This window comes from Colletes gigas, unplaced genomic scaffold (assembly GCF_013123115.1).
Source record: "Colletes gigas isolate AHSC1104 unplaced genomic scaffold, ASM1312311v1 Colletes_gigas_Sc00002, whole genome shotgun sequence".
NCBI lineage: Eukaryota > Metazoa > Arthropoda > Insecta > Hymenoptera > Colletidae > Colletes > Colletes gigas.
In genome coordinates, this window is record NW_025106631.1 from 6,139,887 (window position 1) to 6,153,618 (window position 13,732).

At 42.6% G+C, this 13,732-nt stretch overlaps 1 protein-coding gene across 2 annotated transcripts in view; it reads left to right on the plus strand.

Annotated features, from left to right (window-relative positions):
* The window catches only part of LOC122404422, a 53,507-nt gene that overhangs the window by 27,800 nt on the left and 11,975 nt on the right, over nt 1–13,732 (plus strand). Inside the window, exons 1-2 of one of the 2 annotated variants that reach the window (XM_043408361.1) lie at nt 4,443–4,785; nt 12,479–12,717. In XM_043408361.1, the coding sequence (XP_043264296.1) occupies nt 4,443–4,785; nt 12,479–12,717 (582 nt within the window). Of the gene's footprint in view, nt 1–4,442; nt 4,786–12,478; nt 12,718–13,732 lie in introns of those variants that run through there. The other variant, XM_043408362.1, reaches the window with a different exon arrangement.

Here is a 13,732-nt window from a genome sequence, read left to right on the forward strand (position 1 = left end):
ATTTCGTTGCTAATATTCTTTTATAAAATGAATATGATAAATCGAGAGAAATTATTATTACGAATTTCGTTGCACTATATCTTATATCCTTTATTTATTTTTGCATAGTCCAATTTGCATTACGAAGCTCTAACGCAAACTATTTCTACGTGTCGAGGTTCGCGTACGCAGTCGTACTCTATGGCATTTCTCGAATGTTGTGCACTTGACCCCGAAAATTAAACGTGACGTGGTCAGCGTACGTTTCTGCTTTCGTAGGTACGAATCATTTCGCAACTATTGGTGAGTCCAGTGTAATCGTTGCGAAAATCGCTACGTCACTCCGTTAACCAGCCTATACCGTAAACCGATACTAGCGAAAGTAGAAGGAAGACTCGGAAACAGTTGACCCTGATTCGAAATGTATCCCTTCTACTTTCAAGATCGATTCTGTTATCCTCTTAAAATCCATCCGAACGTTGGATCATTCTTATGACGTCACAACGGATAATTAAACACCGACACTCATAACCCATGGCATCAAAACCCACAAACCGTTATTACGATGTCCCACTCATAACGCGGTTTCCAAATACCGTGCAATAGAAAACGTTTAGTCACGTTCAAGTTCTCCTTTTTTTTTATCGATTCTCTACCGACTTGTGTCATTCTCGTTTCAAACTGGATTTAGAACCGGAAAAATCGGCTCCAAAACAATCTTAAGTTAATCTCGAGGAGCAAAGAAATTTCGATAACATGCTCGTCGAGTTTCCGTAGAAGCTAATTAAAGTCGCGCAGGTCTGGGTTACAGGTCTCGTTGGATTGATTATCTACCTCCCACTACATTATTCGAAAGTATAAAAATAATTCAATTAAAACGAACCCTCGCTTTCTCGACGAGTCGCAGTAAGATATTTTAAGTAAGATTTTGCTCTTTAAAATGTCTCCAAAGCCAATACTGAATTCGTAATTAAATAATGGAGTAAAAAGTTGAACATATTGTAAGACTGCATACCTCTATTTTTCTACAAAAATATAATAAATAGTTCTAAGCCAACCCCAAAGCATTCAGAGACTTGCACGTGGAAAACCAATTTCGATAAGTACATCATTGCATTCTACAACTCTTGCCTAGTATTTTGACGTTCTAATCGATCACATGTATTTTCCTGAATAACTAAATATGTTTTTGAAACTAAAATCTCAATTTCTGATCGTGCAAGGTATACTGAAGGCTGCTAATGGTTTGTAAAATCTTGTTTGGCTTCTGATTTTTTGTAGACAGTAAAAACATGTTAAGTATGCGGGTTTACCCTACTTTCCTCTACGTCAAACGTTACTCATCGTTTAATATAAAAACGACGATCTCAGTTTCGGATGTTTTGGAGTTGGCCATTTCGTGCTCAAAAGAAATGATGAAAACAATCATATAAATATTTCATCGTGCGGATTTTTAAAAAGTACCATTTTTTGGAGCAAGTACTCCACAAGATGAAAGATTTTTTTAACGAAGATAATTTCTTCGTTTTCTAATGCAAAAGAAAAGTTTCGACGGAAACGTTTCCCCAACGGGAAAATTCGTTTGTTTCGTTTCGGAAGTGCGAACGCTTGTCACTATGGAATAACTTCCAAATCACGTTCCTTTGGTATACCGGGGGTTTCACGCTGAAGATACGTCAGAGGTACGTAAGAGAGCCAGTGAAAGGAAACGTCACCACTGATTTCAGGTGGGAGGAACGAGAAGACACGGGGTAAGTTTCAGGTGGGGATCGCGGGTACCGAAGTAGGGACATCAGAAACACGAGAGGAGTATGCGGACGGTCGAACACGAAAATAATTGATCTCGAGCAAGATACAGAAAAGAGGAAGAAATAGAAACGACAAGTGCATCGAGACCCCTATCGCATACACGAGTGAAATAAATAATGCATTTCTCAAATAGAAAATTTATAATTCGAATATATTAGTTGTCGAGAGGCTATTTCAATTCCAGCGTCGTCTTCATCGCCAGAACCGTAGTCTGAAGAATAATTTAATCTACGTTGTTTCGCGAACAGCGAGACGTTGCAATTATTGCTATTATCGTCATCTCCTCTATTATTAGCGTCGTTCGTCGTTCTCGTGTCTACGGAAACGTTGGCTCGCGTATGCAGGGACGAGCGTAGAGGCTAGGAAAGTCGCGATCCGCCATCGGCGCTTATTAATTACAGCGTTCGAGATGTTCGAGCCTCTTTGTTGATGCTGCGCAGAAGAGTCTCATTTCACGGTGACGTGCCGAGAATAACGATCTGTGTCGCGCCTTTGTTAACGACAATAATTAACAAAGTTGCGCGTATGACAGCGCTAATGACGTATACGGTCACCTGTCCCGGGATGCGCCCACGGAAAGCTTGCTCCTCGGATCCGATTCATTTATAAAAACACATTAACGCACCGCTGATTCTCACGGAGGAAGCGAACCGGCTAACGACGTGTCTTCCGCCGTGTGCACGGAAAAAGAGCTCGCGTGCCAACGACGGAACGTTCGTGCAGCTGCGAGGACCGAGCCTTCGGACGACATACCACCGAGAGGTCTCCTCGGGACACATATTGCGCGTCGTCGACGCAAGTCCGTGCAAATCTTGGAGACATTTGTCCGCGGGATTCGTAAAAGAATGCGTTTTACGCGACGACGAGGACGTTTGAAAAATGTGACTAATTTGTCGCGTCGGTGACGCGGTTCGCGATTGCGTGAAACAGTTTTGACGTAATCGCGAACGAAAAGATTTGGAAAAAGGAGAAGATGGAAAAGCACGGAGAGCATCCGTTGGATGGAACAGGAGAGGATGTTGGATAATCTGTGGCAGTTGGTATCGCGGTGCACCTGTGGGTGCAAGGTTGAACGAGCCGTGGAGCGTGCCAGTGTAGCATCGAGTTTCCAGCAGGCTGATCGTGAGACGAAGTCGAGATCGTCTCGTTTAGATGCCCGGCTTCTACTACGTCCGATAGGTGGGGATAAAGCGAAGGAAGGTGTTTAGTGGGGATGGTCGGTCGCGGGGAGTTATGAATGAGTCGTGGAGTCCTGACCCACGAGTAGCGCGTGGTGGGGGTTGCGACAGTGGCAAGCATGAAATAAAGAGGAGGGCAGCCGATGGGTGCCGGTGGCGGCAGTGGAGGAGGCAGAGGAGTAGAAGGAAAGGACTACGGGGGTGGGGGAGAAAGAAGAATAGAAGAGAAGCAAAGAGTAATGTGGCGCGAAGGAGAGGGAGAAAGAGCGAGAAAGCGAGCGATCAAGGAAGGGTAAAGATGGTGGGGGTACTTAGGATTGACCGAAAGCGGGGTGCGGGCCACGTGCTTCGGTGCCTTTACAATCGTATATAGGCACCGGTCACCGACTGGCCACTACCATACACTGATAGTCATATACTCGGGGCGCACGAGATAAAAAAGGGAAAGAACGCCGGCCAAGGAAGAAGAAGGAAAAGAGGAAGGAAAGAAAGAAGAAAGAGAATACAATAGATAGAGAGGGAACGGACAAGAGAAACGACCTACCGACAACCAAGGCAGACAGAAGTCCACCTTCCACTTCCATTCCCTTACGCAGGTTCACTCCTACTATAACGACGAACGAACAGCCTGCCTCTGCTCGCTCGCCTGCCTATAGCTGGCTTCTCCTTCTCTGTTTCTATACCGACCTACCTACCTACCTTCTCTACGCCGTGGTTAACTCGACAGAGGCGAGAGGTGATACACTCGATACATTCGGCCAAACGAGGGCGACGAAGACCTCAGTCACCTCCTGACATTCGGTATGGTACAACCTTACCCCACCGTTGCGCGAGTAAGAAGGTGCTGCCAAGAGGAGGGCTGAGAATACCAAAAACTCGGGACCAACGGGGGACAACCCGGTGAAAGGGATAACAGACGGAACGAGAAGCGACAGGGAAAACTCACCGAGAGCAAGATAAACGAACGAAAACCAGCAATCGCGCCGAGACCACCCTTAACGGTGCGCCAAGCTGATTCTTTTTCCTTTCTTCTCGCACCCCCCGCCATATTCTTAAACACCTACCGCCCCCCACCTTTTCCACTCTCTGAGACAGCTCTCGCAACCCCCTTCCCCCTCGTATAAGAATCAGTGCATCGCATGTGTTCGAACCAGTGCCAAACGAGTTGTGAATCTGTGCGTACAGTTTTTCAATTGTGATCGCTACCGATACCTAAAGTGACCGGTGAATCGTTCTACGATCGAACAGAGTCGGTTCGTACCGTGTTCTTCCTGACTCGTTGTACATGTTTTTTTCTTTTTTTCTTTTTTTTTTCATTTTAATTATTATCCATCATTCGTAAATACGATCGACGACAGGGTTAAACGAAACCGGCTCGCACCGTCTATATATTAGGCACGCCTCGCTTGCTCCTTGGCTGCCACGCGCCATCGTGAGTGCCTGCGTGCGACGAGAGTGATCAAGTGCTATGCGAACATGACAGCTGCGGAGGATACAGGGATCACTTACGATCGACAAATGACAATGGAGGCGATTCTAACTCGTGACCAAAGGACCACGTCGCACCGAGTCCTCGACTACCGTGCCTCGTCAAACGGCGCGACAACGATGACAGCGACCGCCAAAACAACATCGACGAACCGATGTAAAAGCATAGTCGCGGATCCCCGATATACAGGAGTGATCGCCCCCGCAATAAACAAGGATGGTCACGCACAGAGACACTCGCGATGTGATTCGTACTTCGTACCTGCTTTTTACCACGATCGAGGGATACGATCGAGACACAGCGCATCCATCACCGCGACCACGTGGCTGAGTAAGTCGAACTACTGACTTCGATACACGATTGCCAAGGCAACGTGCGCGATTACCGCCGCCTCTCTCTATTCCTCTCCTCGTACGATCAATGTCTCTATCGAATAACCTCTCACAATCTGACAATTTATCGCGATCGTTACATTCTTCGTCGTTGAAACGCGATTCGGTCGAAAGAAAGCGACACTTGTCTGTTTGGACGTATGTTTCACACGGTCCTCAGATTTAACGAGAATAGGTATTTGACGTTGTTAATTTTACGAAATATTTGGACGTTGATGGGAGAACAAATTTGATAGTGGTTCTGTAAATTTTGAAGGTACGTGTCTAGGAACAGCGCTAAACTGTTTGTTAATATGTTGACTAGTTTGGTGATCACTGGTGACCGGCGCAGAGTGAACCATTTGCATATCAAACTAGGTAAAAATCGTATTATCTTTAATTTTCAATTTAATCCATCTAGCAAGCATACGCTTGGAAATTTGAAATTTTATAGACATGTGTTCTAGGTGACAATACATCGTAGAAAAATTAAACGTGTATTATTATGCAGTGCAATACTTTTACATGTATTTACCTCTGTAACTTCTCCAGTAACAGCCAATATTTGTTCTAAAATAAAGACTTTCCAACGAAAGCAAAAAGATAACTGATAAACTAATTTAACATAATTCAAATACGTGTCTGGTCTTAATTCCATCATCTACCATTGAATTAAAAAAAAAAAACTAATTTCGAAGATGGCTAATTTAAACACGTATAACTACTCAGATTAATAACCTACGTGTTCGATTAAATACCACATTAAATTCTTTCAAACTGCCAACGTGTCTTTAAAGCATTTGCAACAAATGAACCTCGACATTTATAATTTCTCGAATAACGTCACTGACATTAGGAATACTCCAAAATATCAAGCACACTATCGAATACTTCTATTTAGAATTCAGAAAGTGAAAATTGAAGTAACAGTCAACGGCGTTAAATATTCCTACAAGATTACGTTTCCTGTGTAAAAGTAATACCTGTCGCGTTTGACCCACCATAATTTATCATTTCGCGTTTGTTTATGAAAACGTATCTTATGTTATACTTTGTCGTTTTATCTTCACTTCATACTCGTTGTCAAAACAAAAATTGCATCCTCTTTCCGGTTGCAATAGCTTCTCCGAATTGATTCAAGAACCGTATCAAGATACTCTTTGTCGTTCCCACGTACGAGATATTTTTTGGAAGATTTTTGCAACTCTTTTACAGAGATACTCTACCGTAAATATTTTAAAGGTTCGATTCTATCTTTTTACATTTTCTTGTTACTATTTTTTTAGTACACAAAACTATATTTTTTCAACTGCTTCTCATTACTTAAATATATACAATATATCATTACTCATATGTACAAATCTTGTGCAAAAGGAATTGTTAATATCGTTATAACTTTGAAAGTTCCGATCGTCCGAATTAACAATGACACCGTAGGTTTGCTTGTGTCGAATTGTAGTTTACCGGTTAGGTCCTGTATCAAGAACTTAAGTCATTGTGTAATAAGTTATAGTTACTAGAAAAACGTATATCATTATAGGTGTCATTCATTATCATTTTACGTATCTCTGTCTTCAATGTGCAACACATATCTGTGCATCTGACGCTGACTCACGTAAAATTCTTACGTAATGAATGTCCTCATCTTTCCCCGGCTATATTTTCTTCTGCATTCTCGGTACTTTTACTTTTCTCTTATCTCCGTTATTATATTTATTAGAAAAACTGCCAAGTCGTAGTTCGAGCCCCACTCTACCTCTGATTCTTTATTTCTGTTCTCGTGGGCTCCTTTCGTAGAAAACTTTTTCCATTTTTATATCAATCACTGGTTACAGCGAGGCTGGGGAATAACGCAAAACTTGGTACGATGTACGTTAGCCGTTCTTAACATCCATACGTCACAAAATTTTCAATTATGGTCGAGTATCGCTACAACGAAAGATAGTCCACGCGTTGCTCCGAAACTTGAACGTTGGCAGGTGCTTTGCAAACGTGACAATATTTTTTCGTTGATGCATTGTCTCCTCGTGCGATTCCCTTTCGCGGTTTGACGTCGCTTTCGAGCAAGACGACGAGCAAACATTAGTCATCCTCCATGTAACGGTCCTTATCGAATCTCCTTCGTCCGTGCGTTGAAAAGCAATCCCTCCGCGGGTCCGCGCGTCTTTTCCGATCAAACGTGGAATAAATGCGCGCGATAAGGCGGCGTATTTGCGAAATCGCTGAAAAATGTGACACCGTTTCCAACGGTGTGGCGCGCGCACACAAAACACACCCACCTGTTGAACATTCGCGAGCCTACAGGTAGTTCTGCCCGAAGCATCGACCCCGACCAAGGAACGGGTAAACATCGTATGGTATTTAACCCTCGTCTAACGGGTCCCCTTTGACCCGTGCAAGCTGTTCGTCTCAGTGCCACGAAGTTTAAAATAATAATCGAGCTTTTAATATTTACCATACTAACAAATAACAAATTTAGAAAATGCAGAAATTCGGTACCTCATACCAGAGTACAGAATAAAATTCAGATGAGAGGGTTAAAATTGTATTTATTTATGTAGACTGGTGAAAACCCATTATATTTGTATATTGGATATTGTTAGGTGATCGAATCGGTCGATATAGTTTGAGATTCATTGGAGATTATGCCGCTGTTTGTTGTGGTTTGTAGGATAGGGTTGAGAGAAGGCCAAGAGGGCTAACGATCATTTTATTTATTTTTGTAGTCTGGGAAAAAGCTATTATATTTGTGTAATAACTCAATTTCGTCTGGTGGTTGAATCGATCGATATAGTTTTGAGATTGGTCGTCGGAGTGTGTTATGGTTTGTACTATGGGGTTGTGAGAAGGCCAGCGATCGGATCGAAGCATATTCGCGCGGTCGCGAGTTCCCCGTGGCTCGTATTCGAAACCGCGGCAGCATTAAAGAGCAACGTACTGTGACAATCAGCGACAATGCAGAGTACACGGTCGAGAAGGAGGTAAAATGGACACAAAACGGCGTATAATAAATCGACGAACGTATATACGTGTACCGCAACCTACCGCAACGCGCTCCGGTCAGAGCATGGACACGATCTGACAGATAAGGGGGTGGCGGGACGGGCGTAATGGGGTATAATTGTCGCGAGCAATGCGAGGACAGTGCGTCATTACCGCATTTTTCACCATCTTCTTGCCGGCCAACGGTAGAGATGCGCTTTGCACCGGTGTTCACAGGCTTTGCACGCCTTACTTTTTTCCACGTAGCCGCGGGTTCTCAGGAATTTCGTTGGAACGCCGTCGCCGAGCGTCGTCGTTGAGGTAGGCCCTAGCTGTACCGTCGACACCGTCCAGGCCACACGGGGCGAAAGTACAAAAGACGCGAGTACCGACCGTTAGGTGACCGCCTACGAAATATCAACGGATTAATCCTGGCCAACGCGATACGAAAGAGTCCGGGTGAAAAGATTCACCGGGTATATACTCGAACGGTTTTGGATCTCCGTGGTTCCCACAGAACGAATTCTGACCAGACCTTTTCAAAACCGTGAGACAATGTTGATCCTGCGCTTTTTTAACACTTTGACTGCACATCCATTGTATGGACTTTTCGGTATTAGGAACCGGGGGAAATTAATTCTCAAGTTGAGACGAGGAAAATAAATTTGGATAGGATTTGTGAATTTTAGCGGGGTTGCAAAAATGAGTGAAACTGATTTTAGGTTGTGTAGTTTGCAATGGTCTGAAATCAAAATTGTACTGCCAGTGGACATGTTAATGTGTAGTTTAGGGGTTGGGTACTCTATTTGACTCTATTTGGGATTTTATCGCCCTTCAACACCCTACCTTATGCAATTAAAAATACTCTTTTTTTATCAATTCATAATTTCCCACCAATGATGCTGTAGTACTCAGAAACGTCAGAGCACTTTTCTAAAGGAATTCTGTGAGACGTATCGTTGCTTTTAATTACGAAAATTGTTCGATTTTGGAAATTTCTAAATTGTTAACGATCATAGAAAAATTGTACATTCCCCAAGGGTTGGACCTTTTAGAAATTTATTTCTAAACGACAAAAACACATTCAGGAATTTTTTCGATAAAGACAAAAATATGTATGAATAATATATACAAACTTTTTTTAAATTTTTCTTAAAAAAGAATACAACGGTCGATAGTAAATAAAACTTGTACGGTTGAATCAGTTTTCTCAAACAGAATTTCAACAAATATTATATTAAAATACGAAAAACTCTTACATTAGTCGATAAGCATTCTTCACACGTATCTCTATTTTTATCGAAAAATTTTGATCAAAAGGGGAAGTTTTGTTCCTCGGAAATAAATTCAGCCGAAAATAATGCATATTTCTAACATATCCCGATAACTTGAGGCTTTAAGCGGGAATAGATTAGTTAACAATTGCTCGATGCTCGTTTCCATACGAGTAACGAATCTCTTTTCGTATATCTTGTCAGCGAATTCTCGATACAACCGAGATAAGAGAATAGTTTCTACACAAGGCAAATCCGTTGATGCATTCCGGTTGGCAAGGTTGCAAGTTACAAGCCGCAGGTGGCTCTTTGGATTTCTTACACTGTAAGAATGCGAACTTGCTCGAAAGCGCACCTATCATCGTAATTCCCTCCTCGGACAAATTTGGCCAGCCGCGGCGGACATATCGTATGGCAATTAAATTCTAGTGGTACAAAAACGTGGCGCGATTAAAGAAACTGGCGAAAGTACACGATGCGTATACGAACGACAAGTAAGGAAATATAATCGTGGACGCCGAGATCGTTTACCAGGACCGCAACTTCTGGTACGATAAAAATACCTGCCGCATTATTGAATAGCTATTTTCACAAAACTACACTGTTTTTTGCCCATCCCGTTGGAAAGTCAAATACTAAAGGCATCCTTACAACCAGCTAGTTAAATCTCAATCGCCTGTTTTCCTATTTCGTTTCGTTCACTGCCACAACAAATCCCTCGAATTGACCACGAAAAGACCACCACTCTGTCTCTATACAAGCTGTTCACAGACTTATTTTTATGAACTCGTCAAAATTCAGGACGATATTATTTAGATTCGATCTCGATCGAAGAAGTTTCTGAAATTTTACATTACATTCAGCTTCTGACATAAAAATATGAACTTTGTGTATAATTGTACCAAAAATATTTAACAAAAAAGAAGAGCTAAATCCCTTGAGTTATCCATGAGACCACAATTTTGTTTCTAGACAAGCTGTTCACAGATTTATTTCTATAAACTCGTTAAAATTCAAGACTCCTATTTAGATTCATCTCGATCGAAAAAGTTTCTGAAATTTTACATTACATTTAGTTCCTGATGGGTACAAAAATATGTATTTGCTGTATAATTGTATTATACAAAAAAGAAACTGAATATTTGAAACTTGTTGACCAGAATGTGCCCCCTCGTACGAGGCACTAAAAATTAATCAACGTGCCGGGAAAGTCACGTGCGCGGATGGGAGAAAATTCACACTGCTTCGGAGGATATTTATCGGTGTCGGTAGGAACGTGTGATCTATCTATCCGTGGTCGAAATTCCATCGCAATCTGCACGGTGGAAGAGGAGGCGCGTGCCCCGTTGCTTATCATCGAATATTGCTGTCCGCCGAATTACTAAGAATCAACGCGTTGCCCTCGCGAGACGAGAACGAGCGAGGTTCAAGCAATTACCGGGTAGTCGCAAGAAAAGATACCACCGTTAGACGGTGCGCGCGTCGACACGGTTTTCATGGTACTTTGGGGCGCAAACTTCCCCGCGGCAAATTACTCTCTCACCAAGACGCGAAACGCACTTAAGAGCCGCTCATTAATATGCGTTAAGTGTCCGAGATGTCTCCCTGCCCTCTCCCTCCCGCCCTTCTTTTCGCTGTATCTTTCTCTCTCTCTTTCTTTGTCCGCTTATTTTTCTCCATGCGACTCGGGAACGCGTCCGTCGTGCACGTTGCGTCACGTGTTGCTGCACATTAAAATTAAATTTGTTGGCGCCCGTATACGATCGCGCAACATATCTACATATTCCATTCTTCGATACGATCGTTATATCGAGCAACGTTTTTCCCCTTCACAGTATTTCTGCTAAACGCGTCGAGAAACGTCTCCCGAAATTTTAATTTGAAATTATTTTTCCTCGGTCGATTTATCGACTTTAAGTATTCTTTTTTTTTAAGAATGATTTATCTTCAAACGTAAAGGTATCAGAAATAGTTTAATTGACTTGTGGTAATATTTTACATGGTGGCTCGAAGATAAATATCCCCGTCAATTCTTCGTCATTTAATTGTTTCTTTAACGAAAAACTACCCTTTCATCGAAGAAGAAGAAATTTTTGTTATATAGTTAATTTGCTCCTTAATTAAATTAATGATACTAAAAAAGGCTTTGAAAGATGTATGTTTACTATACGGTGGGGCACATGGAAAACAATATAAAACGTACATTAATCATTCTTGGCCATTTTTTTTAGAACTTTCGTTAATTGTAATTAAAAACCATTTCTGTGTTCTCTGGTCTAACTAGTCAATACATATTTCATTTAACTAAAATTCCAAAACTTATAAAGACTCAAGACATTAAAATGATCCATTATTGCTAGCGATCACAAATTATTCGAATTATGCATTGGGTTGCTTTCGAGTTGGTTCCTTAAAGCTACTGTATTTCGAAAATCGAAGCTTCGTTTTGGTATGATGGCAGAACTATTCGAATATTCTCTCTGGTACCAAGTTTGCGCGAGTATCGGGGCGTTTGGAAAGATTGGTCGTCGCATCGACGGAGTTGTTCGAACGTCGAAACATCGTTGTTTGGGTTATCGGCTCGGCTACCACGTTAGAAATCAAAGACAGAATATTCGCTCGGAGCGAACGCACAGGACAGCATCGTCTCGGGGAGAAAGACGGCAGTGTTTAAACGGAGAAAGAGAAAACTTGTACGCGGTGGAGTGCGGTGGTTATACATCCTCCAAATGCGTACGCGACTGCTGATGGTTTGTCGTCGTAGCGGTGCACGTGATCCCAGGCCCCTCATCAAGGGTCGTAACTCGTGAAATAATGCGACGACGAATTCACGTGGATGTAATTCGACGAACGGTGATCCCGAAACTGCCGGATGATCATAAGACGGCCTCGATCGAAATCTACCATTTAGGCGCTTACTATCGACGAAGAGAGTACCTCCGAGGGTGGGGCGAGGACGGGGAAGGTAGAAGCAACAAGCCGGAAGCTCCCAGAATGATTTATCTCGAGGGTACCTTTTCTGAGACTCTCACGTCAAATCGTTGATTGCTACCGACCAGCTGGTTCTTATCTTCAAAATACACGGACGATTCCGTTAATAACGTACCGCGGTAGTTAGCCATGAATTGGTAATTGGAAACGAGCCGAATTGTCAGACACGCGAGCAACACCGTGGAAATTAACGAAACTACGTCCACTACGAAACTTTATCGAATCCCTTTGATAACTTTTCGCACGCCTTCCTTTACATCAATCTTGCGATCTTACTGCACCTTGTCCAAGGAAACGAAACAGCAGTTTTTGTTTGCTTTTACTTTGCTGTCTCGTCTCGTTGGACAAAGTGTAGGCGAGCGTGATATAATGTCAGATGTTTGAACGATCGACTGTGTCTTTTAGGGCTAGGCAGTCTTCTGGTGACTCTGCTCGTGATCTCGGTGCAGGGCGCTCCGACGATGACCCTCGAGAGTAGACGACTGAGCTCGCCCCCGAAGTGGGTGAATCCCTGTGGCCTTTCCGCCGAAGACTTCACCGGTGATCCGGACGTGGTGCAGCTGTCGGACTCTCAGCTTCTCCACCAGGTCGTCGTACAGGCGAAAACGGCGCTGATGCACGCGGAGCTTTTTCGCGACGATTACGTGAGTACACACCGCAGCTATGCGCGTCTTTCTTTCCGCCGACGACGTTTCTTTTCGTCATCCTTCCGTCAGAAACAACGTTTCCAAGAATCTGTGTTTCCCGCCGCACTGACACAGTCCGCTCGCGCGCCGATATCGATGATCGGAGACGGAGATTAAGTTCATCAATGGTTCAATAATTACTGACGTGACTTCTGGCCGGGGGCCAGACGGGGAAAGGGGACATCGAGCGGAAGGCAGTTATGGCAGTACTTCCGGTCGTACGGACGTTGATCGTTGAGTCCTGTAAGCCTTCGAAAGAGATCTCGGACTTACAAATCGTCTGTTGTACCCAATCGAAGACACGCGTTTCAATCCAGCGTTATATTGCGTGGAAATCTTCGTAATTTCGACAAGAAAAATACTTGTCGACCGAACGATACTAGAACACGTCGTGGGTGCAACGAAACCAACTTTTTGAAATTAACTTGTTTAACTATAATTTTTTAGTTGCTGGTTGTTTAATTTTGTTGCCTGGAAACTTGTTCTTTTTGTGATTTTTTAATCGTCAGACCATTGCGTTTAGTATCGTTTCTATTCAGCAGGTATTCTATCGTAAACCTTTGGAAGTGTTGATTTCTTTTTCCTTTTTTTTGGAAAATACACGTACGAAATTCGTACGAATTATAAAAATATTCCATTCGATTCTCACTTGTGTTTTTAAATTTTTTTAATTGAATTAATTATTTTCACCGAAATAATTTAAAGAGAAAATAGTGTGACTCGATTATCTTTGCCCACAGTTTCAACAAAGTATTTTTGGAATACAATTATCGTAAATAATTTCGTTCTCGTGCGATCGATCGTCAAACATTTGAATATTACTTTTGATACGGACTGGATTGGAAAGTGGCCACAACAAAATTACCCCCGTTTCTCTTATTTCGACTATTACGCGTAATATTTATCGCCCGTAATTGCATACATCGGAAATGTAAAACAGTGTAAATGGCAGAAACGAGCTTCCTCGATGCCC